The sequence below is a fragment of the Camellia sinensis genome, chromosome 10 (assembly GCF_055761805.1).
Source record: "Camellia sinensis isolate YWXY chromosome 10, ASM5576180v1, whole genome shotgun sequence".
Lineage (NCBI taxonomy): Eukaryota > Viridiplantae > Streptophyta > Magnoliopsida > Ericales > Theaceae > Camellia > Camellia sinensis.
Window position 1 is genome coordinate 89,120,140 of NC_138970.1, and position 17,256 is coordinate 89,137,395.

Genomic DNA, 17,256 nt, shown 5'->3' on the forward strand with positions numbered 1-17,256 from the left:
TTTTTAAAACAATCATAGTATTGTATCTTGTGAACAATTTAATATGCTTTTTGACAGTTGGGCAAAATTCAAAGTGAAAAAATATATTTTTTGAAATTTTGAACTCATTTTAATTCAAATTTTATATGGTTTCATTTTTGAAATCTTTGTAATGTATTTTCTAATAAAGAGTCTGTTTTAGATATTATAGAAAAGTTCACACAATTAACATTAATAATTTTCAATCCTGTAAACTTCTGAAAAACATAAACCAAATCAAACCAAACTAAGCCATAAGTCCCATCAAATAGGGTCGACTTTATGAATCCTTCTCCACTCAACTCTATCCAAGACCTTAGTTGCACGAAGCGGGAGCGGGAGCGGGGGCGGGGGCGGGGGCGGGGGCCGGGGCGGGGAAGCGTGAGTCAATAGAAGTTTCTTAGGTTGAGAGCGCCTCGGGGAGCGGTAATAAATAAATATATATATATATATATGTTTTAATACACATTAAAAGTTTTTTTTATAAATATTTTTTTTAATACATATTAATTATTTTATTTATTTATTATATTTTTTAAATAATGTGTTAAAATATATTAAAATAAATAAAAAATTAAAATTGGAGAGGGGTGAGATAGACACAAATTATATTATTTATTAGATTTATTATATGTATTATATATATATATTTTTTTTTTTTTATTAGACACAAATATGTTAATATAATTTATTAAATATATTTTATATAATAAATTAGATATATATATTTTATATATAACCAATTATATTGTTATAGGTTGAAAACGGGAGGGACAGAGACGCACGACAAGAGAGAGAGAGAGAGAGAGAGAGAGGAAGGTAGATCGAAGGCGAGGACATGGCGACACAGATCGAAGCCAGATCGGAGGAGCTAACGAGTCTCTACGGCAGATCGGAAGGCAGATCGAAGGCGAGAGACTGAGATCGAAGGCAGATCGAGCAGATCGAAGGCAGACGCACCAGGTTTCTCTCTCTCTCTCTCTCTCTCTCTCCCCTTTATGATCCCATCTTTATTTGAATCGCGTTTCTCTCTCCACAGAAACGCGATTCTTACGTGTTTCTTTCTAGGAAGCGCGGAATCGCAATTCTGAGTAAGAATCGCGGCCTGGTTGCGCAAATCCTGTAACTAAGTCCAAGACCATTTCGTTAGTCAGATTAAGGAGGTTCATATCTCTATTTATTACACTAGTCCACGTCAATCTAGGTCTGTCCTTTCCCCTAACGCTTGCATCTACCATCACTGTATCGCATCTCTTCACTACTGCCACTGTTGGTCTCCGTTGTATATGACCAAACCATCTCAATCTATTTTCTCTCAACTTATCTTTTATCGGTACTACTCCTACCCATTCTCGAATATACTCATTCCTAACTCTATCTTTTCTAGTCTTGCCCACATCCACCCTAGCATCCTCATTTCAGCAACACTCATCTTATCTATATGTTATTTCTTAGTTGCCTAACATTCCGACTCATATAACATCATTGGTCTAATAGCTGTTCTATAGAGCTTCTCTTCTAGTCTAGTGGGTACTCGTTTATCGCACAGTACCCTAAACGCACTCCGCCACATAAGGCACCCCACCTTAATTCTATAGACCACATCCGCTCCAATCTCTCCAACCGTTGTGATAATCGATCCTAAATAACTAAAAATATAAAAAAGAAATGTATGATTAGATTTCATAAACCCAAATTTTTAGTAGCATAAAAAAAATGTAACAAAATGAGATTGGTTTAAAAACTTGATTTCAAATACTTTTACATTTGTCTCTATCTCCTAAATTTTTGTATATACAATATTAATGTTAAAACATAAGAAATTAATATTCACGCAAGTCGCTTACTGTCTGTTTTCTCATGAACAAACACTATTTTGAAGGTTTCCTATACCCCGGAATATCAAGACTGTCAAAATGCGGGATACAAAATAAAGACACAGATAATAAAATCAAAATTTAAATTCAACATACACAATCATCTATGTTTTAATATATATATATATATATATGAAAACCAAATTAAGACAACAATTTATGCAAGCACTGGTATGAAGACTAATTGGTGATTGAAATTTTGCAATTCCTACCAGTAGAAAACAATGAAAGAAAAATAAATTAAGAGAAGAAAAGTGAAGAAAGATTATCATACTAATAGAAGAGGAAGAGTACCAATAGAAAAAGATAAAAGAACAGGTGCAAAAAATAATCTTCCTTCTATAAAAAATAAATAAATAATACAAAGTTATTTTTATTAGTTAAATTAAATATGAGGATTTTAAGAGAAGAGGAAATAAAAAGAAGAGAATAATAAAAGAAAATAAAAAGGCACATGACTTAATAAATTTTTAGAGATATTAAAAGAGAAAATAAAAAGTAGATAACGGAAAGAAAAAAAAATTAAATATGAAAGATATTTTGTGAGCACATTTAATTGAGGACATGAGGCAACTTTTAATATTGCCATGTGGCAAATTCTTAGAACATGTTATTGAAAGACACAAATTTACTTATATATTACATGATAAATATACAAGTAGAATATTTGGGAATATGCTACCCTCCAATCACACGATTCCCAAATATTCTTTGAAATCACTCTAAATCTTGTCACAATAAATAAAATCATTTCACAATTTTTTTAGAACCATCCATTAACATTGAATTATGGTTACGTCAATGTTGAGGCTCAAGATGCATGACATCATTAGCATTCTATAGAGTTGTGATGCATCCACAAAGGGTAATTTTTCTTAGCAGATTATAAAGAGTAATGCTATACATACACAAATTTCTTACCAAATTTTCTTACCACTATACACAAAAAGGTAGTGGAGCCCACATTAATCAATACGTGTGGGACCCATTGTTTTGTCTAGTGGTAAAGCATTTTCCTATTATAAAATCTCTACCTTTTAAGCATAAAAACATGGCACGAGTAACACTTAATAATACATGTACGAAAATGAAAACATAATCGTCCTCATTTAAGCATATGCTGTCAATTAATCCGTTGTATATTGCTTTTACGTATAACAACTTTTTTTTTCCCTTCCTCTTGGAACATCTATCAAGGCAAAATTGGTCTGGGATTTGGTGATAGAGAGGTTCCAAAGGCGTTTGGCACGATGGAAGAGCTAGTATCTATCCAAAGGGGCAAGGTTGATCTTGATTAATAGCACTTCATCTAGCCTCCCAACTTATTTCATGTTATTGTTTACTATCTCGGCTTCAGTTGTGAAGCAGTTAGAGAAGGTACAACATGATTTCCTTTGGCGAGGGGATGGGGAGAAGTTTAAATATCATTTGTTGGATTGGACGCAGTTTGCTCTTCCTTGAAGAAACGAGAGTTGGGGAAGTGGTTGTGGAGGTTTCCCTGCAAAAAGAAGAGGTGTTGGAGAAGACTAGTGGCTTGCAAGTAGGGAATGTTTGAGGGGGTGAACATTAGTGGAGATTTCCTTGTCCTATGGGGTTGGGATTAGTAGTGGGTGTAAGACTTTTTATGATCATATTTAGTTTATGGTGGGGCAGAATGGGAAGCAAGTTAGGTTCTAGAACCATTATTGGTGCAGAGACATTTGCTTGAAGGATGCATTTCCAAATCTTGATCGCATTGCTATTCACAGAGACGTCTCAGTCAATGACTACCTTCAATTGTTTGATGGTCAAGTTTTCTGGAATGTTCACCTTCGGAGATAGCTTAATGATTGGGAGGTGACGGAGTTGATGGATCTCTTTGGGGGCCTTTATTTTACCCATAATAGTGATAGTGGTGATTTGGTTCGATTATTAAAGTCCTCCTCTGGCTAGTTTAGTGTGAAGTCTTACTATACTACTCTTGTGGGTGTTAGGGGGTCTTCCTTCACATGTAAAGGGATTTGGGGTACTAAAGCCCTATCTAAGGTGGACTTCTTTGTTTAGTGTTACACCTTGATCATAAGATTCTTTATTTTTCTTTCTGTCATCTAAAGTCTTCTCAGAAATATAAAAGAAAAAAGAAAGAAAATGGTGTAAAGCATGGAAAGAAGACAACCGCCAAATCAGCATCTTTTATTAAAGCTTGTACAAGATATTATTTAATGGAGTTTAAGCTTACTTTTAGTATTAGTTCTATGTTTCTTCTATGTTAGAATGCTATTGGATCAGTTTCATTAGGATTGTGTCAAGAGTACTTCAATAGTCAGCCATGGATCATGTTATAGTCAAATATTATTCCTTCAGTGAGAATTTTGAGATTATGCTAATCTTCGTAGCTGTGTGATGCATTATACAATCTTACCTCAGGGGATAATTCCTAAGAAATTCTAAGTGAGATGCGCTACGCAGTCTTACAAAAACTGCAAAATGCCAAAAACTATTACAAAAACTATTTTGGAGTATCACAACCCCCCTAAAAGTACTTTGAACCCCAAAACACTAACCTATTGATGCCCAACCAACCAAAACTCTTCCCCTAGTTTTGTCCTTTGATTTAATACAAAAACCATAAAAGGCTGCTGTCCAGAACTTCCAGCAACCTGCCTTTTGGAAATCCACCCAAATCTCACACCTTTTATTCTACAAACTTTAGAAACTTAATACCTAAGAGAAACCTAACCTTGGAAATTTTTCATAACCAAGGCCCACAACATTTCCAACTGGAAGCAAACTTCGTCCAAATTTCCTAAAGATGTTCTACATCAAAAAGAAAGGGGAACTCTTCCACCAAAAGTATATTGTTCCTCAACAAAAAGGATTGAAACATCTCATCCTTACCTCCTTTAGGATGCCATTGCAATCATCTCTGGTGCTGCTTGAGCTCTCAAACTGTTCCGTGTTAGCAGCGAGCCAAACTATAAAAGCATCAGCAAGATGCCATTCACTGTTGGGGGGGACAAAAGAACATCGCAATTACAGGTAATATTATATAAATTATATCATGCTTTTTTTAAAAATAAACCAACCTGTCTACGGTCAAATCGGGATGCTTTATGCAAGAAACTAATAAATTGCAGGGTATATGAAGAAAAGAGTTGCAATGTGTTGCCCACATCTGCAGAACAAAAATGAGTCATGAGGTTCCACTAGCAGAAACATGGTAAGGCTCTGTGAAAACAAAATACTTGCACAGAACACAAGGCATGACCAATTGGGGAAGATCACAAGACATTATCCAAAGAAGAAGTAAATTATTTTAGCAGAGCAATTATATATTTCATAGTAAATGAACAGGAAAAATATAATTCAGACATCAAGATTATGTGTACACTGCTTTAATTTAACCAGTGGAAATTTACAAATTTTGTCTGCAAAACTTCAACCTACAATATGACACATGATGAGACCACAAGAATTTGTCACTCAAATTTCTCAAGATAAAAAATAAAAAATAAAAATTTGAATAGCAACTATCAGGTAGGTTAACTCAAACTTCAACTGCTTCAGGTTGGCGATGTGAGAATATTAGTGAATATTGTGTAAATATTCTGTATACTTAGCAATATTCTTATTTCCTTTTTAGTCTTTGGGTTAGGATTGCTATATAATCATATGTACTCTTTGTATTTTAACCCAAATTGAATATACAAGTTATTCAGAAATCTTACATGATATCAAAGCAAGGCTCAAAACCATAGCAACCATCGCAAAACCATCTATGGTTCTAATCTCTCGCTTGATCAAGTTCTCTAGTCATCATCGAGTTCTTCATCCTCTACTTCATCAGGTTCGTGAGACCCATCTAAGTTCGAATCCATCTGAGTTTGAATCGCAACCCGTCAATCGCGACGCATTTGGTTCGAGAAGACCCAGATCGTGATTCTCTAGTTCGAGTCGACCCTTCTAGTTTGAGTCGGTGACCCATCTAGTTCGAATCGACCCATCTAAGCTTGGGTCTGCTCTGTCTAGTTCAATTTCTCTACCTCTCTAGTTCGTCATTCTCTCCACCTCTCGGCCTCTTTGATTTGCGACCCACATACCCTACATACTTCTTTGTTCACTTTACGCAATTTCTTGCTTTTTACGTTTTGACCATAGTTTTTTTACTTCCAATATTGTGGGTTCTTACACTTGTTTGACTAGTACACTCACGATGTCGAATGAGAAAATTCATACCATCTGTTGAAGACTCACTGGTGCCAACTATGCTTATTAGTGTTATGAAAAATTTTCTACTTGGTCCAAAAAAATAGGGATATGTTTTTAGTTTTGTTCCTCATCTATCGAAATCAAAAAAGGAAGGGTGTCGGGTTGCTTGTGACACTTGGGATTGTGACAATGTCCAAGTTCTGACTTGGTTTCACAACTCTGTGAAAAATCGTATTAGGATGATATTTTCCAAGTACGCTACTGCCAAATAGGTGTGGGACCATTTACTTGAAGTTTATCAACAGTCCAACTTTGCCAAGTGATATAAGTTGGAATCAGCGATTCAAAGTGCTTTTCAACGAGACGTGTTTATTCACAATTTCTATATTGAGATGACAGGTCTCTGGGATCAACTTGCCCTCATGGAACCATCTAGCATTAAGATACTAGATGCTTATGTACAGTTTTGGAAGGAAGGTCGTTTAGTGCAATTTTTAATGACTCTTTCTCCTTAGTTTGAGGCTATTTGTTGCGGCATCCTTCACGGTTCTCCTCTCCCTTCTGTGGATGTTATTATTGTTAGCATATTATATTAAGTGATATTATATTAGCCGAAAGGTAGCCGAAAGATACACTAGGGTCTGTCTGTAATCATTTTATGCACTCAGGGATAGCACTCAGGGGGATCATCTTGTAATTGCATTTCTTGTAAACCCTAATCTTAATCTATAAATAGGGGGTGATATTCTATCATTCCCCAAGCTGGTTACCCAAGCTTCATGGTATCAAAGCTACACCTCTAGGGTTAGGGTTCAAAACGTACCTAGTTGGATCATCTACTGGGTTGATCTCCTTCAGCCGTCCTCCTCTTCATCTTCGTCCCTCCGCTCGTCTGCTTCGTCTTCATCTTCGTCTGCTCGTCTGCTTCGTCTCTGCTTCGTCTGCTCGTCTGCTCGTCTGCTTCGTCTGCTTCGTCTGCTCGTCTGCTCGTCGTCCTCATCTCCCTCGCCTTCCGCCATCGCCCTCGTCGTCCTCATCTCCCTCGCCTTCGTCACTCTGGTATCTCACACCCTTGATATATATAAATATATGTATATATATGCTGATATATATTAATATAACCTGATCATATATATTTATATATATAAATACATGTTTATATAAATAAATCAATATATATATATATAACCCAAAAAAAAAAAAAAAACAAAAAAAAAAAAAACACACAAAAAAAAAAAAACAAAAAAAAAAAAAGAAGAAAAAAAAAAAAAAAAAAAAAGAAGAAGAATGGTTTCTTAATTTTTTTTTTTTTTTTTTTGTTTTGTTATGTCTTTATAGTAGTCATTGTGCCTGTTATCTCACTACCACCTTCCGGGTTTGTGATTATCACTAGTTTTGTTGCGGGTTCGGTAGTATTGTATCCATGACAGATTCCACCAGTGTGTCTCCTTCTTCTCAAACACCAAAGAGTGAGAGTCCCATTCTACCTACTACCATGACTGAGAACCCCAACCCTAGTCTGAAAATCACCACCTCTCTATTTAATGGTCAAAACTACCTAGCATGGTCTCAAAGTTTGACTTTGTTTTTGAAAAGCAGAGGAAAGATGGGGTATATTGATGGCAGGATACAGGCACCTAGTACCACTGACTCAGGATATGACCAATGGGAGATTACCAACTCTTTGATTATGAATTGGCTTATCCATTCGATGGTTCCAGAACTTGGTGAGGGCTACTTGTCTATGGAAACCGCCCAGGACATTTGGGAGGCTGTGGCTGTTACCTATTCCCGCAAAGGAAATTTTTCACAGGCATTTGAGTTGCGCCGCTCTATTGAGAGCTCACTTCAGGGGGAGCAAACTGTTCTTCAATACTTCACTTTCCTTACCAACGGCTGGAAACGCCTTGACCACCTGGAAGACTATAAGCCCGTTTGCCCTACTGATTCTATTGGGTACAAAAAGTTCATCGCCCGGGAACGGGTCTTTAAATTTTTGGCCGGCTTAAATGTGGAATATGATCCAGTTAGGGGTCGAGTTTTGAGTATGGATACTCTTCCTTCACTTCAGGAGGCATTTGCCTATGTACAAAATGAGGAGAGTCGCCGGTCTGCCATGATGTCCCCTGTCTCTACTGACCGTTCCGCATTACTGTCTACTCCTCGAGATGGCCTCAGCCTGCCTCTTTCGTCTGCTAATAAGGAGTCTGTATTCTGTGATTATTGCAAGAAGCCGCGGCATACTCGTGAGACGTGTTGGAAGCTTCATGGGACTCCATCCGGGGGTCGAGGTGATCGGTCTGGTTCTCGAGGAGGTCGGTCAGGCCAATCTAGAGGACGTGGTTCATATTCCCGGGCTCATCAGTCAAGTACCGTTGATACCCTTGAGTCTAAATCTACTTCTGTTACCCCAACTTCTGATACTGAACTAGAGGATGCTTTGCGCCAATTGTTGGACCGCCGATCTTCTACTACTCTCAGTACCGCTTCCTCGTCCTTTGCCCGCACAGGTAACTTAGCATCTTCTCCTTGTGCTTTCCTGTGTCATACATCATTGCCTTGGATTATTGATTCTGGTGCCTCAGATCATATGTCTGGCTCCTCTGATCTTTTCTCTGTCTATAAGCCCTCTTCAGGTCAGGACAAAGTTAGGATTGCCGATGGTACTGTTTCTTCCATTTCTGGAAAAGGTTTAGTCCAAGTCACTCCTACCATACATCTATCTTCTGTTCTCCATGTTCCCAAGTTTTCTGTTAATCTGTTATCTTTAAGTCGTCTTACCCAAGATTTGAATTGTAGCGTGACGTTTTTTCATGATCATTGTCTTTTTCAGGACCTTGTCACGGGGAGGACGATTGGCAGTGGTAGTGTAGAAAATGGTCTCTACTTCCTAGATCAACCGGACAAACTTGCTTATTCTTCCACCACGTCTTCTACTACCCCCGCTGATTTATGGCTGTGGCATCGGCGTCTTGGGCATCCCTCCTTTCATTTACTTAAGCATTTATTTCCTTCTAGTTTTGCAAAACATCATGTGTCTGAATTTCTTTGTGAGTCTTGTCAACTTGGAAAACAACATAGAGCTTCTTTTGCTCCCAGTTTGAATAAAAGCTCCGTTCCTTTTTCATTAATACATTCTGATGTTTGGGGTCCCTCTCGTGTTCTGTCTGTGAAAGGTCATCGCTGGTTTGTTACATTTATTGATGATTTTTCTCGTGCTACTTGGGTGTATCTCATGAAAGATAAGAGTGAAGTTTTCTCTGTGTTTCGCACTTTTCATAAGATGATTTGTACTCAGTTTGGGGCCACTATCAAAATATTTCGTTCTGATAATGGCGGGGAATACATAGATTCTGGGTTAGGACAATATTTCTCTACTCATGGCATTATCCATCAGACCTCTTGCACCAATACCCCTCAACAAAATGGGGTGGCCGAACGCAAGAATCGGCACCTTCTTGACATGGCTCGGTGTATGTGTTTTTTTATGAATGTCCCTCGGCCCTATTGGGGTGACGCTGTTCTCACCGCTGCCCATCTTATTAATCGTCTCCCTACCCAGGTCTTGGACAAACAGGCTCCGCTTCATGTCCTCCTTGGTTCTTCGTCCTTGTTTTCTATTCCTCCCAAAATATTTGGTTGTGTCTGTTTTGTCCATAATCACTCTCCCTCTCGTGGTAAGTTGGACCCTCGCTCCCTCAAGTGTGTTTTCCTTGGTTACTCTCCTACTCAAAAGGGGTATAAATGTTACCACCCTTCTTCTCGTAAGTGGTTTGTGTCCATGGATGTCACTTTCTTTGAATCCCAGTCCTATTTCTTGTCCTCTCCGGTGTCACCGTCCTCATTTCCGGGGGCGCCTTGGTGTGAAGTGAGTCCTGTGCCTCCTATGGAAGAACCAGTTGTTCTTGCACCACCCGCTACTACTGTGCTTCCTATGGAGGAACCAGTTGTTCTTGCACCACCCTCTTCTACTGGGACTCTAGAACCCACTGTCACCAAGAATACGGATGGGCATGTTTATGTCCGGGACATAGACAGAAAACAAGTTAACTGGATACACGGGACCGTTTCTGCTACCCCACTGCCATCTCCTGCTTCTGATGAGAGTCGAGGTAACTTTGAATCTCTCGAGTCCATTGATCTTGATATTCCTATTGCCAAGAGGAAGGGTGTGAGATCTTGTACTCAACATCCTATCTCACAGTTTGTATCATACTCTCATTTGTCATCCTCATACAGAGCGTTTGTGTCCAATATTTCCTCTGTTAGCATTCCTAACCATTTTCAGGATGCTCTTGCTACCTCTGAATGGAAACTAGCCATGATTGAGGAAATGAAAGCACTTAGGAAGAATGGCACTTGGGAATTGACTGAGTTACCTCCGGGCAAACGACCAGTGGGATGTAAATGGGTATATACTGTGAAACACAAAGCAGATGGGTCTATTGAGCGTTACAAGGCAAGACTTGTGGCAAAAGGGTTTACTCAGACATATGGCATTGATTATCAGGAGACCTTCGCACCCGTGGCTAAAATGAATTCAGTCAGAATACTTCTCTCTCTAGCAGCTAATCTGGATTGGCCGCTTTATCAGTTTGATGTCAAGAATGCTTTTCTTCATGGTGACCTCGAAGAAGAAGTATATATGGACATCCCTCCGGGTTTTGAGGATCATCAAACAGAAGGCAAAGTATGCAAACTTCGAAAGTCATTATATGGTCTCAAACAGTCTCCAAGGGCTTGGTTTGAGAGATTTACTCAGGCTATGTTTAAATATGGCTTCAAACAAAGTCAGGCAGATCACACATTGTTTGTGAAACATTCCTCACACGGTAAGACTACAGCACTTATTGTTTATGTAGATGACATAGTTCTTACAGGCAATGATAGTGGGGAAATACCTCTGTTGAAGAAATATTTAGCTAAAGAGTTTGAAATCAAAGACTTGGGCAGCTTGAAGTATTTTCTGGGAATTGAAGTTGCTCGCTCTAAGGATGGGATATTTATCTCACAGAGAAAATATGTGCTTGACCTGTTGAAGGAAACTGGGATGCTTGGCTGCAAGGCATGTGCCACCCCCCTGGAACCCAATCAGAAATTAGGGGATGATGAAGGAGGAGAAGTTGTGGATAGGGGGAGCTATCAACGACTAGTGGGTAAGCTCATTTACCTATCTCACTCCCGTCCTGATATTGCTGTTGCTGTCAGTATAGTTAGTCAGTTTATGCATGCTCCTCATCAGATTCACCTTGAGGCTGTCATGAGAATCTTGAGGTATTTGAAGTCTGCTCCTGGTAAGGGTCTGTATTTTTCAAAGTATGATCATCTTCGTGTAGAAGCCTATACAGATGCTGACTGGGCTGGATCAATATCTGATAGGAGATCAACTTCAGGGTATTGCACATTTGTTGGCGGCAACCTAGTTACTTGGAGGAGTAAGAAACAGAATGTGGTTGCCAGGTCCAGCGCAGAAGCTGAGTTTAGAGCTATGGCACAAGGTGTGTGTGAACTTTTATGGATCAAATTATTGTTGCGTGATCTAGGTATTGATCAAACGGACTCCATGCGGTTATACTGTGATAATAAGGCCGCCATCAACATCGCTCACAATCCAGTTCAACATGACAGGACAAAACATGTTGAGATTGATCGCCACTTCATTAAGGAGAAACTCACTAGTGGTATCATTTGTACTCCCTTTGTCCAGTCTGGTGAACAACTTGCTGACATTCTCACCAAGGGGATTGGCACTAAACCATTTCATGACATATTAGTCAAGCTGGGCATGAGAGATATCTTCGCACCAGCTTGAGGGGGAGTGTTAGCATATTATATTAAGTGATATTATATTAGCCGAAAGGTAGCCGAAAGATACACTAGGGTCTGTCTGTAATCATTTTATGCACTCAGGGATAGCACTCAGGGGGATCATCTTGTAATTGCATTTCTTGTAAACCCTAATCTTAATCTATAAATAGGGGGTGATATTCTATCATTCCCCAAGCTGGTTACCCAAGCTTCAATTATTCGAGAGCTTCTCTTCATGGAAACCCGTCTCAAGATAGCCAGTCAGATTCTGTCTCCATCTATCTTTTTAGGGTGATTCTATTTGCACCCAAAAAATAATTTAGTACGCCCAATGTAAATTTAATAATAAGGACAACACATATTAAACCCTAAAATAAAAATAAAAAATAAAAAATTCTCATGATACACCCTAATCACTTATACGTATTCTTCACATTCAGGTCTCTTCATCTTCTTCTCCAAGTTTCAATTATTCTCTCTTCTTCTTCCTCACTCCAAAACTCCAATTCATTCCACTAAAACTCACCATTATCATCAACATCAATGTTTCTTATTGCGTTGTTACTTGCAAATAGAAGAAAGTTTGAACAAAATCACACAATGGATGAAAATAATAATCAAAACTGTGGATTGAAACAACCCATCAAAGAGGCGTTAAGTATGCACATAAATATCATAGTACAATTCTTGATTTATGTGTGTTTTTTTAACGTAAAAACGAATATTCAGCATGTTTTATGTCAATACTATTCAAACTTTCGGATCCGAACAAGTGAAAGTCTGAACAAAACAATCTTGCTCGGCACTGGAAGGCCGAACAAGCTGACTTGGACCAAATCTTCATTCCGTCCTTCTCCTTCTTCAACTTGGACCCAATGTTCTTTTTCTTCAATAATTGACAATGAAAAGACTAAGAAAAGGATGACATGGCTGAGACGTGCCTGAGAATGGCTAAGATGAAGATGTTGTGGCTAAGAATAGCTGAGAAGAGAAGAGGGAGATTTTTTTTGAATTGATTTTATATTAAGATAATTATTTGGGTGTACCACAAAATTAAAATATTATATTATTCAAGGGCAATTTGGGAAAATTAATAGGATGTATTGAGAATAAATTATATATTTAAATAATTTAATGGGAAGTATTGAGAAATCAGGCGTACTAATTGATATTTTTGGTGTAAATAAAATCTCCCGTCTTCCTAGCTCTTACCCAGCCTCCCTTATTGTCGACCCTATCTACTTATCAACTTCAGGCCATTGCCAAGCCCAAAAAGAGGCCATTAGCATAAGATGAGTGTGCCTTTTGCCATTAGAGAGGCCATTAGAAGTACAACTATCCCAAGAAGGGACGTTCATCTGCTCTGGCTTCTTAGCCTCAATTCCGAGATCCTGCTCAGGCCTCGTTTGGCAACCGAACGTTTTAGCCAAAAAGCCAAAAAGTTACTAAATTAGCCAAAAAGCCAACAACCCATACCAAAAGGTCAAAGATTCTCTTTTCTCTCTACTTTTTGCACATCTTTTCGTAAAAAGTAAAAAAATCATCCCAATCATACTAGTTTTTTTTAGCTCATATTTTAGCCAAATAGCCAAAAAGTTACTAAATTAGCCTGTTCCCAAACGAGGCAGAGTACTTTTCAACCTCCCACTGCTTATACTACATCTGTTCCGGCTCTCTTATCTCTCTTCATTCAGGTTTGTTTGGGTCTTCTTCAAGTATCTCTCCTTTTGTCTGGATTTTTTACTCTGATGCTTCTTATCATATGACTTCTTATCTCTGTTTTTTTTTTTTTGATAATCAGCAACAAAAACTTTATTAATAGTTCAAAAAAAGCAAGCGAGGATGAGGCATCCTCTTACAAAAGGACAATGGTAATACAAAAACATACAAAAAAATGAAACCCGTAGCAAGCTAAACCCAAGCAAAAGCCTACATATCACACACCGCCAACCAATCCCTAATTAACAAAAAAAAATGGGACTCCCTTAAATAAAGAGCTCCCTAACACCCAAAAGGAAGTTAAGTGACATTATCCCACAAACAGCCCACGTCCCGGAATTTATCTTCAAACAACCTCGCATTTCTCTCCATCCATAGAACCCAAAAAGTTGCGAAGACGGCACAAGACCATAGCACTTTGGCTCTCTTTGATCCTCCGAAAGTGCGAAAATCAACTAGGAGCATATACGCACCTCCTTTTGGGGCTACCCACATAACATTTCCCAAAGAAAACAACCTATGCCATAAATTCAAAGCGGTTAGACAAAGCAAGAATAGATAATCCACGAATTCCCCATTCTGACAACACAGAATGCACCGCTGAGGATTTAGAAAATGATTAGGTCTCCGTTTCTGCAATGTATCATTTGTCAAAATGCCTCCATGAACCAAGGCCTACATAAACACCTTTACCTTTAGGGGAGCACAAGCCTTCCAAACTTTTTTGCAAAAAGGAAAATGAGGAACATGAGGATTATCAATGATATAATCAAAAAAAGACTTAAAAGAAAATATCCTGGACGAATGAAGAGTCCAAACCCTCTTGTCCTCCAAAAGAGGAGATAAAGAAAAATGATCAATTCTAGACAATAAAGAGGTCAACTGTGAGGCCTCCCTATCATTAAGATTCTTAGAAAAATCAAAATTCCAAGAAATTGGAGCCAAAAGTGAACAAGTCATGGAAGCAATTGAAGAATTATGAGATCGAGCCACTCTATAAAAATGTGGGAAGTCAGCAGCAAAAGAAGATTGACCCATCCAAACATCCTTCCAAAATTGAACTAGTTCCCCATTGCCCACCCTTACAGAAAGATGACGAGACCAACATGTGAAAATTTGAGAAATTGACTTCTAAGGAGCACAACAGTTACCCCTCAGAACCACCCGTGAATCCCTACCATTGTCATGAGTCCCATATTTGCTTCTTATAACCGCATGCCAACGTGAATCAGTCTCAAGTGGAAATCTCCATAACCACTTGCCAAGAAAGGCCAAGTTCCTAGCCAAGATATTACCGATAGCCAAACCCCCTTTCTCCTTAGGTAGCGACACTAACTCCCAATTCACCAAGTGATCCTTTTTCCCCTCATCCTTGCCTTCCCAAAGAAAATCCCTCATCAACTTTTCTAATAACCTTGCCACCTTAACTGAAACCTTGAACAAAGATAAATAATAAATAGGAACACCACTCAAAACAGTCTTAACCAAAGTGTATCTACCCCCACGTGATAATAAAGCCTTACTCCACCCTTCCAGTCTCTTACCAATCTTTCCACAACTGGATTCCAAAAAACTTCACTCCTGGGATTACCCCCTAATGGAAGACCCAAATACTTAAACGGAAGTGACTCTATACCACATCCTAGAAGTGTCGCCCTGAGCTGAAGCTGATCTTACTGCATATTAATGCCCACCACACTACTTTTTCCCAAATTAATCTTAAGCCCTGAAATAACCCCAAAAAGTCTCAAAATCGAATAAAGATTAACTATCTTTCATCCACTGAAAAGAAAAATATGGTATCATTTGCATATTGTAAATGTGTCACACTAACTCTATCCCTCCCCACCTCCAACCCCGCAAAAAGACCTACTTCTTTAGCTATATCGACTATCCTTCCAAGTCCATCAGCCACCAAAATAAAAAGAAAAGGAAATAATGGGTCCCCTTGTCAAAGCCTCCATGAAGCACTAAAGCAATCCCCTGGTTTACCATTAACTATGACTGACATATTACAAGTCGCCACACATCCCCTAATCCAAGATCTCCACCGCCCACCATATCCTTTTCTTGTCCATTACAAAATCCAAAAACTGTCAATCCACATGATCGTATGCCTTCTCACAATCTACCTTAAAAATAAGTCCCTCCCCCTCTCCCCCCAAACTTCTATATTCCTCCACTACTTCATTTGCCACTAAGGCAACATCTAAGATTTGTCTACCTTTCACAAAAGCCCCTTGCGCCCTAGACACAGTATCCGCTAAAGACACCCTTAGTCATTTTGATAAAACCTTTTCCAAAATCTTATAGAGTGATGTTACCAAATTGATAGGCCTAAAATCTCCAATTCTTACAGCATTCACTTTCTTAGGAATTAAACAGATGAATGTACCATTTGAGGTGAAATTAACAACCCCCGACTCATGAAATTCCAAAAACACTCTCAACAAATCCCCTTTCACCACCTCCCAACAATCCTGAAAGACGGCTATCGAAAAACCATCCGGACCTGGAGCTTTGTCTCTCACAATCAAAGACCGCCTCTCGAATTTCCATTTCATCAAAAGGCCTTTCAAGCCATGTTGCAGTTGCCTGATCAATGGATCCCCACTCAAGCCCTTCAATCCCCGGTCTATTCCCCTTTTCCTTCGAATAAAGTTTAGAATAAAAATCATAAATGCCACTAACAATCTGATTCTCCCTTTCCTCCACTACCCCTGAACTTAGTTCTTATCTCTTGATGAACTTTTTCTTCCTTTTCCCGTTTGCAACCTTGTGAAAAAATTTTGAATTAACATTCCCTTCCTTCAACCATTTGATTTTTGTTTTTTGAGCCCAAGAAATTTGCTCCCTAAAAGACAACTCTTCCAATTTCAATCTCAACTCAGATCTTTCCCTTCTAAATGACTCAACTAAACCCCCTTGCAACTCCAAGGCATCTAACTCTTCTAATCTACTCATCACCTCCTTTTTTGAAAACTCCAAAATCCCAAAAACCTCCATATTCCAACACTTCACCTTTTCCTTGGCCATCTTCAACTTTCTCATAAATTTAAAATCTTCCCATCCATGACAACTAGCATTGGTCCACCATTCCTCAAAATTTCGTTTAAAAGATGTATGCTCCAGCCACATATTCTCAAATCTAAAAGGCATCGATCCCTATTTTAGTGGACAAATTTCTATCACAATAGGATAATGATCTAAAACTAAAGCGATTCCTATCTTAAATTGGGAAAAACCCCTACCCCTTCCCATCCCAAGGAATATAAAAATCTATCCAGTCTACAACACACCAAATTCTCTTGAAGATTAGACCAAGTAAATCTTGTATTACACAAAGGAGGATCTACCAGCCCACACTCTTATAAACAAGTCAAAGTCCCTTATCCCACTAGTCGTTCTAATCCCGTTAAGTTTTTTTGAGATCTTCCTAACCACATTAAAATCCCCCCCTAAACACCACTTTGGTGAACACAACCCAAATAAACCATATAGCTCCACCCAAAAATCCTTTTTCCTAGAAGGACAGTTAGGTCCATAAACCCCAGTTAACCACCACTCCGTATTGTCCAAGTTCCTAAACCTAACTGATAGTGAAAACTCCCCCCAATATAGTTTCACACTCAGAAACGACTCTCAT

At 38.6% G+C, this 17,256-nt stretch overlaps 1 protein-coding gene across 9 annotated transcripts in view; it reads right to left on the reverse strand.

Annotated features, from left to right (window-relative positions):
• Positions 1 to 17,256, reverse strand: part of LOC114281080 (ubiquitin-protein ligase) — a 68,201-nt gene that overhangs the window by 37,927 nt on the left and 13,018 nt on the right. For all 9 annotated transcript variants that reach the window (XR_014342296.1, XR_014342297.1, XR_014342298.1 and 6 more), the window contains 2 exons: positions 4,961 to 5,049; positions 4,773 to 4,878 (listed from right to left, as the gene is read on the reverse strand). Coding sequence is in view for 6 of the 9 variants with exons in the window: in XM_082891775.1 (XP_082747901.1) it covers positions 4,773 to 4,878; positions 4,961 to 5,049 (195 nt within the window). In the remaining 3 variants the exon portion in view is untranslated. The remainder of the gene's footprint in view (positions 1 to 4,772; positions 4,879 to 4,960; positions 5,050 to 17,256) is intronic.